The sequence below is a fragment of the Narcine bancroftii genome, chromosome 5, assembly GCF_036971445.1.
Source record: "Narcine bancroftii isolate sNarBan1 chromosome 5, sNarBan1.hap1, whole genome shotgun sequence".
NCBI lineage: Eukaryota > Metazoa > Chordata > Chondrichthyes > Torpediniformes > Narcinidae > Narcine > Narcine bancroftii.
The window spans coordinates 80,231,851-80,246,227 of NC_091473.1; the positions used below are offsets into that span (position 1 = coordinate 80,231,851).

The following is a 14,377-nucleotide window of genomic DNA, read 5'->3' on the forward strand; positions in this document are numbered from 1 at the left end:
CAGTGGATTGCAGTATGGTAGCCTTCAACTGATCCCAGAGGGTTTCAGGGGACGGGTCCGTGAGGCGGGTTGCAACGTCGAGCTTTGCTTTGAGGTTTGCCTGGAAGTTTCCTCTCGCTTCGTCTGACTGCAGTTTTCCAACATTGAACCTCTTTCTGGGGGCTTTATTGTTCCTGGGCTTTGGCTTGAAGTGATTAATACTATAAAAATGAATATTTTTCCTCGAATACAATATTTGTTTCAATCAATTCCTTATTTTTTAAATAAAAGTTTTTTTAAGGATCTATATAAAGCAATTAGAGACTTTTTATGGAAGGGAAAATTTCCGAGGGTAGCGATGAGAAAGCTGATGTGGGATTTTCAATTTGGAGGTTTAAGATTACCGAATTTTCAACATTATTATGAAGCAGCTCAATTTAAATTTCTTAGTGCATTAATGAATATGGATGATCCGCCCAGTTGGGCAAAGATAGAAATGGCGGTTATTTCAGAAAAATTTTCTCATGAGTTTTTGTTTCGATGGAATAAAAATTTATTACGAACTTATGATGTCCCAATATTGAAACATTTATTAAATTTATGGACAAATAAACTTAATAAATTGGGGCTCAAAAATGAATGGTCTGGACGATTGCCATTATATAACAATCAACTTGTTCCTTTTACAGTCTCCAATATCACTTTGAAACAGTGGGAAAGGAAGGGAATAAAAAATTTATCCTATTGTTTTTCTGAGGGATGTTTTTGTTCTTTTGATGAATTACAAAGGAAATTCGGTATTAGTGGAAACTCTGTATTTGTGTATTATCAATTAAGATCTTTTGTAAAACAGATATGTGGTCGACATATGATTTTATTGCCTGATTCTAATTTTGAGGAATACGTACTTTCAATACCACAAAAGGGATATATATCTGATTTGTATTGTATTTTACAAGAAATTGATAGTAAAAAAGATTGGGATAAAGATAAGTTGAAATGGGAAAAAGATTTAGGTTTTATAATAGCTGAAGAAGCCTGGATGGAAATTTGTCAGAATAGTATTAGGAAATTGGTTAATGCTAGATTAGCGATGATTAATTATAATTTTATACATCAGTTATATTTAACACCGGAGAAACTAAAAAAGTTTGGTCTTAGTAAGTCGGATTGCTGTTTTCGTTGTGACCAGACGGCTAATACTTTTTTTGCATACTGTCTGGCTTTGTGATCGATTGCAACAGTTTTGGAAGGGTATTCAATCTATATTTAATAGTTTATATAATATTTGTCTTGTATTAGATCCTGGTATATTTTTATTAGGGAATATGCAATCATTAATTGATTTAGGCCTACAAGATTATCAGATTTCTTTTATCTATTTAGCTTTAGCTGTGGCCAAGAAATGTATAGCTCTTACTTGGAAAGACAGAAATATATTAACTTTAGATAAGTGGTATTTGGAGATGAAATTTTGTTTGACCATGGAAAGGATATCTTTTCCAATTCAGGATAGGATGTCTTTTTATAGGTTGAAGTGGACTCCGTTTGCTAAATATATGCATTTAAGTTTAATTTAAAAATGTTTTTAAGTTTGATATTTTAGTATTGATAATTTTTTTTGTTGTTAGTATCTTTATTTGTTATGTTTTATCTTTTTTTGTGTAAGTGGGCTTTTTTTATATAATATTGTTCATTTTATTAACTCTTCACTCTTTCACTCTTTATTTTGGGGGAGGTTAGACTAACTTTAAGCTAGGTCATTAATGTTGTGTACTAATTATTGGGGGGGGGGTTTAGTTTATTTAGTCTGCTGATGTAGTATTGTAATTTTTATTATCTTACGTTTAATCTTTTTACTGTAACTTTCTATTTTATTCATGTTATATAATCTTAAATAAAGTTTAAAAAAAAGAATCTGGTTTCATTTTCTACGGATGCGGAGTGTTTTCTGCATCTACTGTTTTTATTTCAGATATCCATCCAGCTTTTTTTTCCCACCAAAACTTAAGTTGTCTGGGAGATCAAAAGTAAACATACAAGAACCCAGTGTGATTCACAACTTGAATCATGCTTAGAAGGTTGAGAATTCAAATACCAATTTGGTTTGATTTAAGTGCTAAGAACTGAATCAATATTCCAAAAGCAAATCCAAACAGTGGCTAGAGCCCCATCAACAATGAAAGAATCGACCAGAACCAAAAAACAAATCGCAAACAAACATATAAAATCATAACTATTTAGCCTGTAGAACATTTATGCTGCATTAAATTTATAACCAATCAAAAATAATCAATCCAATAACAGTTTTGATTGATCATTAGATTTCTTTATTTCTCATGTCTAATAACACTAGTAGAAAAATACTCCTGCACAATAGTGCTCTTACTACTTTCCTAATGTTAACTAATTTTGGGCTGAACAAATATTAAAACTCTTTCTCCCAATTCCATATTACAAATGAAATAACAGAGCCAGAATCCAATGCTTATAGTCTCAATAAAATTTAGCTGTCAATTTTAAAAAAAATTTCTTCACATCAGGATGTGAAATCTTTAAGACACACCATCTGTCTAAATGTGCTTGGACCCACTCCTTGTAACAACACCAAAAATAAATACTTTGCGCCAATAATGAAGAATCAATTTGCATGCCAAACTGAGAGATCCCAATGTCAGAATAAAACTTAGTTTGCTGTTTAGCATGCATCAAAAAAATACTAGATGCCGAAAGAATATACAGTAAAAATCCCCAGTATCCGGAAATCGAGAAACTGGCAACCCAACCAACCGGCAAAAACAAAATGGAGAAAATAAATAAATAAAAATTTAAATGTTCTCCGAAGTAACCCATAACCCCTTGTTGATGATGGGAGCAAACATTCAGCCAGCAGAGCACCCCAGTCGTGGCCTGCCCGCAGCAGCTCTTTGAATTAAGTTTCAATAAAGTTATGTTTGAATAAAATGGAGCTACCTAGGATGAAGAGCTGGCCAGTGCCACTTGCTGCTGGGGTGACTCCCAAAGTATCTTCCTATCCTTGCCTTGTAAGAGTCTTTATTAGTACAGTATTAAGTATATTAGTAAGGCTTTAAACTTTGGGGAGGGTGGGTTAATTATGACAGCCGCACGGGTAGCACAGCAGTTAGTGCAACTCTGTTACAGCACCAATGACTGGGTTTCGAATTTAAATTTAAATTTTGTAAATTACAGGAATTACCTGATTTCAGTGAACTTTACATAATTAAGGACTACAATATTGATTTTTTCAAATTATTTTATATTTTGCACCGTCTTTTAAACTGTTTATTCTTAATGTCAATGTAATAGTCAGGCATTGTAAGAGTGTGACTCAGTCAACCAGAAAATTTACATGTCAACAGCCACAATCCCCATAGGTGCTGGACACCGAAGGCGGGGGGGGGGTTTACTGTAGATGTTTTGAGTGAAAAATATCTCTAGTTAAATTTTATTTTCTTTGAAAAGATGATGCCAATGAGATAAATAAACATTTTTCCATTCATTTGAAGTAAAACAGAATGACAACAAATACAAAAAAAAAGAGAAAAGATATTCAAGAAAATGCTCATTAAATAAATAAAACATTTACTAGACCAATGATCTGGAAGCCAAAGTGAGATATATACACTTGATATTTCCAAAAATAATGGGCTTCAGGTGGATTGTGCTCACTAGAAACACCAGCAGCTTCAGACTAGTCCTGGATGAAAATTGGGGACACCATGCTGCTATTACATATGACATAGAATCTTCTTTTACAAAAAAATGTTTTTCATACAATGAAGCAGTTAGCTTGTGTACTTTTCCTTCCTAATCTTTTTTAGACTGATATCTCATGTTGCACAACAATAATGTGTTGAATGTTCCCTGTAATGGAGAGAATGGAATTCTGCACTTGAACCATTCTTTCAGTTAGAATTAAAGTGCCCATTCTTGCTTTGTATATTGGTGAGGTAACTGAGTGCAGTCAGTTAACTCTGCTGAGCAAAAATCTCTTGTTAATTTTGAAGAGGACAAATTCTGTCCTTAATACCAGGGGAATACCTAATTTTAATATTTTTAGAATTAAGTAACATTGCAGGAGAGCCAAAGTAGTGGATCATGAGAAAGGAAACAAAAGAATCTTATTTAGGATACTTTTCTTTCTTTCTTTGGCTTGGCTTCGCGGACGAAGATTTATGGAGGGGGTAAAAAGTCCACGTCAGCTGCAGGCTCGTTTGTGGCTGACCAGTCCGATGCGGGACAGGCAGACACGATTGCAGCGGTTGCAAGGGAAAATTGGTTGGTTGGGGTTGGGTGTTGGGTTTTTCCTCCTTTGCCTTTTGTCAGTGAGGTGGGATACAGTGATAACGTAAATGCACTATACTGACCGTGCCAATGTTGGAGAGAGTGAATGTCCCTCCACTCAGATCATTTGTCCCCAGTTGATTTGCTGAGCCCAGAGTAAGTAGCCGGTTTAATTCTGCTGCAATTTCAAAGATACTAAGCATCTGAACATTCTTAACCACTGGAACAATCAGGCCTTGTTGTGTATCCATAGCAATGCCAATGTTATGTGAAGCCTGTCAAGAAAGACAAAAGAAGTTAATATTTCAAAAATTATACTAACATATAACACTCAATATATTTTCTTCATAATTGGCAATAATTTACAATTCCTTTCTTTACAGATATTAGTGGGAAAAAGGTAATTTCAGGTTAATGATCAAATATTACTGATATAGCTGAGTGAGAGTGCGAGGTAAGGATATTAATAAAAGTTTTCCTCTTCCAAGGCTGTATCTACAAACTCTAAAATCAAATGATCTTAGCTTGTAGAGAAAGTTACAAACGTTACAAGGAAAGTGTGATCATTTTTAAGTCAAAAAGGCATACTTCATGTGCACAACAGGAATCCTAGTGTAAGGACATTAAAGAGCACATTAATGCTTTTAAAACTATGTAACATTTTGTCTTTAAAATAATTTAAGCACAAATAGTTGTACTATTTTAATGAGATTTCAAGATATCTGCATACACATTAGTTCTCAAGGACACACAGCAGGTCAAGTAATAGAAGCCAACCATTAAGCAAAGATCAAAAGAGGTAGCTATGGATACAAAAGTATTTCTAAACTCTTATTTAATCATTAACTTTAAAAAAAAGGCACACCAGCAGCATTTGGTTGGATAAGTTACTTAAGGGACAAGTTATCCGATTCAAACATTAAATTCTGCAAATGTTACATGTCTGAATACAGAACAAGCTGTTCACATGAACCTTTAACCTAGCCTCTCCATCCACATTTCTTTTATATTTTCATCTATATTTGCAAGCATTGGTTGCTCAAGGATACAATTCCCACAGTATGCAAAGAAAAAAAGATATACAAAAATCATTCTGTAATTTAATAGACTCTGAATGAAAAGAATCATTTGATCTTGCCACATTAACCAAGGGCAGATATAGAAACAATAGACTGAACATTTATATATCATAATCAGTGAAATTAATGAAGATTTTTCTGCTCATGTTATTTAGAAAAAAATGTATTACTAATGTTATCCTAAATAAAATACTATATTTCAATGTTTTCATCTTCATAAAATGCAGTTATACCTTATAAGTTATAAATTGGCAGTTCTCATCCAATGAAGCATTTAGAATAGGATATTGTAGCATCCCCAAAGACGCTGCCTGTTGGAATCAAGCACACAGAATTTTAATTCACCTTTTACAAGTTGCCTTTTGATTTAATAAAGACGAATGAAATTTTTTGTATTTCCTAAGATTGCTCTTAAATGTTCACTTTTGTATTTTATAGTTTAAGTACATTCAAGAAACAATCACTGGGTTCTTAATTTCATATACTGTATATACATGTGTAATAGTCGATTCCATGCAAAAGTCAATCCCCTATTTTTGGCCCCAAAACATGGTATTTTCCATATATCACATTTAAAAGTCTATAAAAATATTTTATTGAGTTTAATAGAGAATATATACAAATAATCATCTAATAAATGACATAAACCATATACATAAAAGATAAAATACATAGAATGCAGATCAAAAACATATCCATAATTCTTTTCCTAACTTAATCTTATCTAAAACATTGAGTCTATGATTGAATTGTGTTAATAATTTACACATTCTTCATAGTATATCTAAAGGTAATGTTATGAGCCTAGAGGACCCAAAGCCCAGCAGCAATAGAAATTCACTCAGGCAAATGGTTACTTAAACAAAAGTTGCTTTTTATTATCTTTAAATATGAAAAAAGGATCAAACTGTAACTTATTATTATTAACTTAACCTAACTTAATCCCCTTCTAATTCTAAGTGCGCGTGTATGTAATGTGTGTAAGTTCAGAAAGGTTAGTTGATTTACAGTCCAATCTCACTTCTCACTCCTCCAAGTTCACCAGTATCAGGCAATTCTTATACTGTGCACAGAATTTAACATTTATTAATTTCACCAGGCTTTGGTGCTTGAAAGGTAAATGGTCACCACTCAGCAAGGTTCATGTCAGATTTAGAGAGATTTGTTGCTTGTTGGACACCCACAACTGATCTCTTTCGATCAGCCACTTCAGTGTCTTGCTGAAGAAACTTGCCCTATCAGCGTTTTCCAGATGATAAACTCTTTCAGGTCACCACAGAATTCCTTTTTGTTTCCCTTATTTCAAGTGAAACATTATACAGCCAGCCATCTCCTCTTGTATGGACCACAAGGGCTTTGACAAGGCTGAATTAAGAACTCACAACCCGTCTTCAAAATGGGATTTTTCCACAAGCTTGTCAGCTTGTCACGTTCAAGTCCCAGCTTCTGCTGCTGAACTGTAGAACTGAATTCTCTCTCTCTCTCTCAGAGAAAACCACATGACCCTTTTAGAGCACCCAACTGCATTCAGACATACTGCGGCACCGGACCTAATCTTCTGAGTTCATTCATCTGTTGCTTTCCAAAACAATAATCCATTACTCCACAGCATGTCCAATTTACACCTACTTGTGAAGTCCTTACAGGCATTCTTCAAAGTTTGTGCAAAGGCACTCAAAACCTAAATTGTCTGGCTTGAGCAGAGCTCTGGCATTTTAAATGAGATCTGTTTTGAAGTATGTGTCTTACACTAAAAAAACCCTAACACAATTAATCTCCTCTTAAAACCTATCTATATACAATATAAAATATAATCTGTCACAGTAATATTGAAAACTTGAGACAAAAATAACTTTCTTTTAAAGTTATAAATAAAATTCTCTTATATAAAAAGGTAATTTATACTTCTCAGAAAAAAAATTAATCTTGTTTACAGTTCTCAGTTAAGCACACCTTTAATCCCATTTAAAAGTCGACTAGCTCCATTTTTTTCCCCAACCATCAGCCCACCAGAGCTCCCGACGCCCTGACTATGGACCTTCGCCTCGGCTGCCCGACCATGGACCCTCACCTAGGCCCTGGCTGCCCGTCCTCCAGGCACCCGATGCCTCTGCCACCCACCCATCCGAACACCTAACACCTGCCCATCCAAGCTCCCAATGTCCAAGCCGCCCACCCATATGAGCTCCCGATGACCTGGCCACCTGCCCATCTGAGCTCCTAACGCTCCTGCCACCCGCCCATCTGAGCTCCCGACACCCTGGCCGTGGACTCTCACCTAGGCCCTGGCCACCTGCTCATTTGAGCTACTGATACCCTGACCGGAGATTTATTACCTGGTCTCGACCGATTATCCAAGCTCCCAATGTGGACTTACCAGCCAGTCCTGGCCACCCGCCCATCTGAGTACCCGATGCCCTGAATGATGCAGATACTTTCTGCGGTCAAATGTAATATGCCTGTAATAGTCGATCCCCTAAATTTTACCCTAAAAATTGGTCCACAAAATTTGACCATTACCCATATACCGTAGTTAGATGAAAATATTGCAAATGCAGACTTACAAAGAATTTCATCATTTTTAATAGTTAAAATAACTTAAAATATACTGCAATAGAACTAGATCTGCAGAACTGCTAATACTAGTATAGCGCACAATTTTCTGAGCATTTACCATTCAAATTTGCTGTGGAAGGTTAGTTAGGAAGGTGCAGTCTTTAGGTATAAATTTTGAGATAGTCAAATGGATTGAACATTGGCTGAAAGGGAGAGGCCAGAGAGTGGTAGTGGAAAATTGTCTGTCAGGTTGGAGGCCGGTGACCAGTGGTGTGCCTCAGGGATCTGTATTGGGCCCATTGTTGTTCGTTATATACATTAATGATCTAGATGATGGGGTAGTGAATTGGATTAGTAAATATGCAGACGATACTAAGATAGGCGGAATAGTGGATAATGAAGAAGGTTTCCAAGGATTGCAGAGGGATTTGGGCTGCTTAGAAAAGTGGGCTGAAAAATGGCAGATGGAATTTAATGCTGATAAGTGTGAGGTGCTTCATTTTGGTAAGAAGAATCAGAACAGGACATACGTAGTAAATGGGAGAGCATTGATAAATACAGAAGAGCAGAAGGATTTAGGAGTAATGGTACATCGTTCTCTGAAGGTAGAAACTCATGTGAATAGGGTGGTGAAGAAGGCTTTTAGTATGCTGGCCTTTATCAATCATTGCATGGAATATAGGAGTTGGGAAGTGATGTTGAGATTGTATAAGGCGTTGGTGCGGCCTAATTTAGAGTTCTGTGTGCAGTTCTGGTCGCCTAATTATAGGAAGGATATAAACAGAGTGGAGAGAGTGCAGAGAAGATTTACCAGAATGTTACCTGGGTTTAAGCATCTAGAGTACAGGGAGAGATTGGGCAGATTAGGTCTTTATTCTTTGGAGCGTAGAAGGTTGAGAGGGGATTTGATAGAAGTATTTAAGATTATGAAAGGGATAGACAGAGTGGATGCGGATAGACTATTTCCGTTAAGAGTAGGAGAGATTGAAACAAGAGGACATAAGTTAAGAGTTAAGGGGCAGAGGTTTAGAGGTAACATGAGGGGGAACTTCTTTACTCAGAGAGTGGTAGCGGTGTGGAACGAGCTTCCGGGAGAAATAGTGGCGGCAGAGTCAATTTTATTATTTAAGAAAAAGCTGAACAGATATATGGATGAGAAGAAGGTGGAGGGTTATGGTCATTGTGCAGGTAGGTGGGACTAGAGAGGAGTGTTTGGTTCGGTGCAGACTAGAAGGGCCTAATGCCCTGTTTCCGTGCTGTAATTGTTATGTTATATGTTATGTAATGGAATTATTTTTCATTCAACCTTACCATTAAATTGTTTGCAGATATCGGCTATTATTGGGTGAAAGAAAGTTTTGAATTCACATTCTAAACATTTTTATACAAATTAAAGATATTCTATTCATCAACAGAAAATGAATGAAACCTCAGGTGTATTAGAGACAACCAAAAATGGATAGGAGCATCAACTTTTTAAATAGACCGTTCAAGCACTTAATGCAGCAGAGTTCAAAACATCCATAAAATTGTAAAAGTATAAAATCTCATCCCTGACAAACTGATGGTGCCATATACCATAAGTTTCATTAATTGGCATCAGTAGACTGAATTATAGAAGAAAGAACACCATAATATAACCTAATTTACATTACTGTTTTTAAACATAATTAATGGAACTTTTGAATTTGATCAAAATAATTTGTTGTTTTTCTCACCTTCAGAAAGAATGGCATGAAAGAAAGTTTAATCCCTCTATCTTCAGTCACAACTTTCAGTTCTTTTCGTAGTTTTATAAGATAAGTTAAATCTACTTCATCACAATAGCCAAAATGAGGAATCTTAAGTGCAATAGACATAGTCTTTACCATAGCCTTCTGGATCCCTGTGAATAAAGAAAAGCAAGAGTTTGCACACTAATTTTGCAAGTTCCATTGCAGTACAAGTATTATACAGTATAATGAAAGGAATTCCAACAATCTTCACTTTCGTGTATGAAAATTTTCCAAAGTATTGTTGTTTAGTTGGAACCTAAGAATTTTCAAAGATGTGATACACCAAATTGACTGCTGGCTGCAGTTTAACAAAAACTTTGGAAAATGTTTGCAAATTCTGCTTTTCCAATCTCCCCATACCAGTTCAAGAGTTAGTAAATGGTTTCGTCTCAAAATACTAACCATTCTTTTTCTTCCACAGATGCCACTTGACTCATTATATTCCTCCAGTAAACTGTTTAGCATTTGGAACTGGCTGCTTTAAAAATCATCTTGGATGGATTGTTTTAAATTTAAATTTAGGCTTATAACAAACATAGTAATAGGGCCCTTTTGGCCCATGAGCCCCTGCTGCCCCAATTACACCCAAATGACCTACAACTATCTTTTTTGAAGGTTGGGAGGAAACTCTCGGAGAATCAGGAGTACAAACTCCTTACAGACAGTACGGGATTGACAAAGAACATTTGACAAGATACACACTGAGACACTCGTGCATAAATTAAGAGCAAAGGGTACTGGATGAAGTGCTTTGTTATAGATTAAAAACTGCTGTTACAGAAAAAAAGTCACAGAGTTGAGTATTTTTTAAGATGGAGTACTCTAGAAAATAATTTCTTGATCCTAAATTGTTTTACATTAATGACCTGGAGAAAGAAATGAAAGTTTGCCAATGACACAAATATAGGTGAAAGGGTATCTTGTGAGGAGGTCAGTGATTCTGTAACTGGATATAGATAGATCAAATGACTGGGCAAAAATCTGGTAAATGGAGTTTAATGTGAGGAATTGCAAGATTCTGGAGGAATCAAAACATGGATTATCATCTAAATGGATAAAGAGTAGCAAATGAGTAAACTTCAGAGGGATCTATGTAGTTCTTCTGCAAGAATTGCAAAAGGTTCCCAGGCAGCTATAACCAGTAGTGAAGAAGGTGAACAACATTATGGCTTTTATTGTGAAGGAATCTGAGTTTAAAAATAGGGTGGGGTTTTTTATGCACGTGCCCAGTTATTGATGAAATTATACCTGGAATACTGTGCAGAATTATGGTCCCCTACCAAGAAAAGGATATCACATTGGAGAGAGCTCATAAGAGATTTACCACTTTAATTCCTGGGATGAGAGGGTTGTTCCATCAGAAACATTGTACAGTTTGGCTATTCCTTGGTGTTTAGAAAAATATGGGATGACCTTATTCAAACATACACAATCCTACAATCCTAACAGGGTTTAACATAGTAGATGTTGAGATGTTTTCACTAGTGGATGGATCATGAACAAGGGTACATAGCTACAAAATAAGAAGATGGTAATTTAAAATTGAGGTGCAAAATGTTACAAACCCAAAGGACCCCAAAACCCAGCAGCAAAAGATATTCACCAAGACAAAAGTTGATTTTAATTATTTTTAAACATGAAAACAGAATCACACTTTAACTTATCACTATTAACTTACTTTACCTTACTAAACCCTCTTCTAATTCTAAGTGCACATGTGTATAATGTGTGTGTAAGTTCAGAAAAGTTCTTTGGTTCACAGTCCAATCTCACTTCTCATTCCTCCAAGTTCACTGGTTGCAGTCAATTCTTATACTGTGTACAGAATGTAACATGTATAAAGTTTACCAGGCTTTGGTGCTTGAAAGGTAAATGGTTACCACTCAGGAAGGTTCTTGTAGGTTTTCAGAGAGAGAGATGTGTTGTTCCAGGACATCTACAACTGAGGTACTTCCCTCAGTCACCTCAATGTCTTGCTGACGAAACTTGCCCATCAGGGTTCTCCAGATGATAACCTCTTTCTTTCAGGTCACCACAGAGTTCCTTTCTGTTTCCCTTATTCCAAGTAAAACATTAGCCAGCCAGTTCTCTCCTCTTGCATGAACCACAAGGGCTGTGGCAAGGCAGGTTTGAGGAGTCCAGAAGCTTATTCCTGCTCCTGTTTCCTCAGAGAGAAACAAGGGATTGTAGAAGTTGAAATCTCAAGCAAAAAAGAAACTATTGGCAATCTCCAGGTTACGAACAAGTTCCGTTACCTCGGTCTGTCCATAACCCGAATTTGTTTGTAAGGCAGAACAGTACTTATGGTTCTTATTTAGTGTTCTTGAGGTAACATTAGTGCATGTGCGAATTGGGGCTTAACTATGCACATGAGCGAATTGGGGAAAGCCCATTTGTAAGTACGAGTTGTTCATAACCCGTTCATTCGTAACCTGGGGACCAACTCTGGAGAAATTTAGCAGGTCAGGCAGCATCTATGGAGGGAAATGGACAATCAATGTTGCAGGTTGAGAGCCTTCATTTGGACTGGAACCTTTTTCTTATTTGTCTCACACCTTCAAGCGCAGCTTCTGTAAAGAATGAAAATAAACCAGCACAAATGAAAATATGAGTACTTAGTCATTTTAGTGGGTTCATATCCCAATGTTTCTTGTGTGTTAAACAGATTATGATGCAAAATTTGGAACGTTCAAAAGTACTTTACCTTTAACTGGCTCAGTTCTATCTTTACCCATAAATGGCATTGTTGGAGTTATTGGTTTAAGTACAGGAGATGCCCCTTTAGGTTTGGTTAAAGCTGGCTCTGGTGCAGGTGGAACAATCTCTGGTGAAGGTGGTAAAATGGCACCAGTTTGCTTCGCCAAGTAGTTCAATATATCTTCTTTGAGAATTCTTTCATCTTTTCCAGTTCCCACCACTTCGCTAAGTTTAATCTGCATAAAGAACACTCTGGTTTACTAATAAAATCAGGATAAAGTTAGAATTAGTTATGGTATGTATGGTAGTACTCCAAAAGTTTCTGCCACAAATAAAATTAATTTGACCCCCAACTTTAGCATCAGAAGTACCAAGGATAATTTATATCATTGGGTTGTCTTGCCACAGCTGTGAAAGCTATGGCAGTCTTTCCATGCATCAGTGAATCAGACAAGATCCATCTACAACCAATTTATCATGTCTGTCTCCTGTACAAATGAGGCAGAGTCTGAATGACAAAATTGTTCACCATTAAAACTCATAAATCCTAACATTTTCACTCTGCCCTCTGGATTTACAATTAAGCTTTCTTTGGGAAAACATTAAAAAGTAAAACCAGAGTAGGGCTAAAATCTGATGTGCAAAATCCTAGCTCATGCATTAGTCAACAGTTGCAATTGGAAGAAATGCTTTTTGCCACCCTTTTGTTAAAGTGAAAAAAATTAATAAACATGTTAACTGAAATGCAGAAATCCAAATAAGTTTATTTCTTTCAAAGGCATATCCTGATGTCATGGCTATTTAAAACAAACAGGTGATTCTGTTTGTTAATTCTGATAATAAAATATATCTGCAAATTAAATTTAAAAATATATAGCATTTCTAGAACTCAAAAGAATCTGATGCTTATGTTCAAAGATAAAATTACAATGGGAAGCATAGAATGATTGCATGAAAAGAAGGAGCTGATAAAAATATGAAAATTAAATTTTAGAATATCTTGTACACCCATAAACAGAAAAGTTAGATTTAACATTTAAGATTTATACCATCATCTGAATTGAAGAGTGCACAGTTGCAAACTTGGAGTGACAATTCCAGCATTTTCTGTTTTGAAGGCTCTAATGAAATTAGACTGAGCATTTATTCAAAGCTGCTAAAATGCAGTTGAAGTTACAATGAAACACTAAGCATCTGTCACCATTCAATGGAAGTTGAATGAAACCAAGAGATTTAATAGCATTGAGAACTATAGGAAAACAATGACAATGAGTAAATTTCTTCATTACAACACACACACACACACACACACACACACACACACACACACACACACACACACACACACACACACACACACACACACACACACACACACACACACACACAATCAGATAAACTGGACTGTTTGAGTAAGAACATGAAGATCATTGTTTGACTGTTCTACATGCAGTATCTTCTCGAACAGTCACAACACAAATATTTAATATCGTTCAGTGCCCATAGCAACATTTGCACTAAGCTGACAAATTTCTGCAGGGTCACCTTTCTCAAGCATTTATGGAAAATAACATTGTATACAATATACAATATTAAATCAAAAATTATTTTTGTTATTTAATAGAAACTGAAACCTTTGAAGTGAAATCTGTCCTTTTATTCTAACATATATGAATCATCCTTTAAGTAACTGATAATAGGAAATTTCCAGGTTAATGAGTACCTATCCATCAACAGAACACATCTCAACTTACATTGTTCTCCATGGCAAGCCTGCGCACAGCAGGTGTTGCAAGTATTTTCTGCCCTTTTATCTCCTGGTGCGTATGCTCCTCATTCAACACCGCAGGTGCCTCAACAACATCTTGTTCTGGAACAACAGCTATGACAGAAGCACAGAGGAGTTTTAGCTGATGTAAAAGTGCAGAATAGTAACTTTAAGTTTTTGTGCTATTTTATGATCTGATCCTATCTGAACAATCCAAA

At 35.8% G+C, this 14,377-nt stretch overlaps 1 protein-coding gene across 1 annotated transcript in view; it reads right to left on the reverse strand.

Moving 5' to 3' along the window:
- The window catches only part of dbt (dihydrolipoamide branched chain transacylase E2), a 40,893-nt gene that overhangs the window by 5,899 nt on the left and 20,617 nt on the right, over nucleotides 1-14,377 (reverse strand). The window contains exons 5-9 of the mRNA XM_069937998.1: nucleotides 14,146-14,273; nucleotides 12,399-12,627; nucleotides 9,638-9,804; nucleotides 5,597-5,674; nucleotides 4,368-4,559 (exon numbers count right to left, since the gene is read on the reverse strand). Of these exons, the coding sequence (XP_069794099.1) occupies nucleotides 4,368-4,559; nucleotides 5,597-5,674; nucleotides 9,638-9,804; nucleotides 12,399-12,627; nucleotides 14,146-14,273 (794 nt within the window). The remainder of the gene's footprint in view (nucleotides 1-4,367; nucleotides 4,560-5,596; nucleotides 5,675-9,637; nucleotides 9,805-12,398; nucleotides 12,628-14,145; nucleotides 14,274-14,377) is intronic.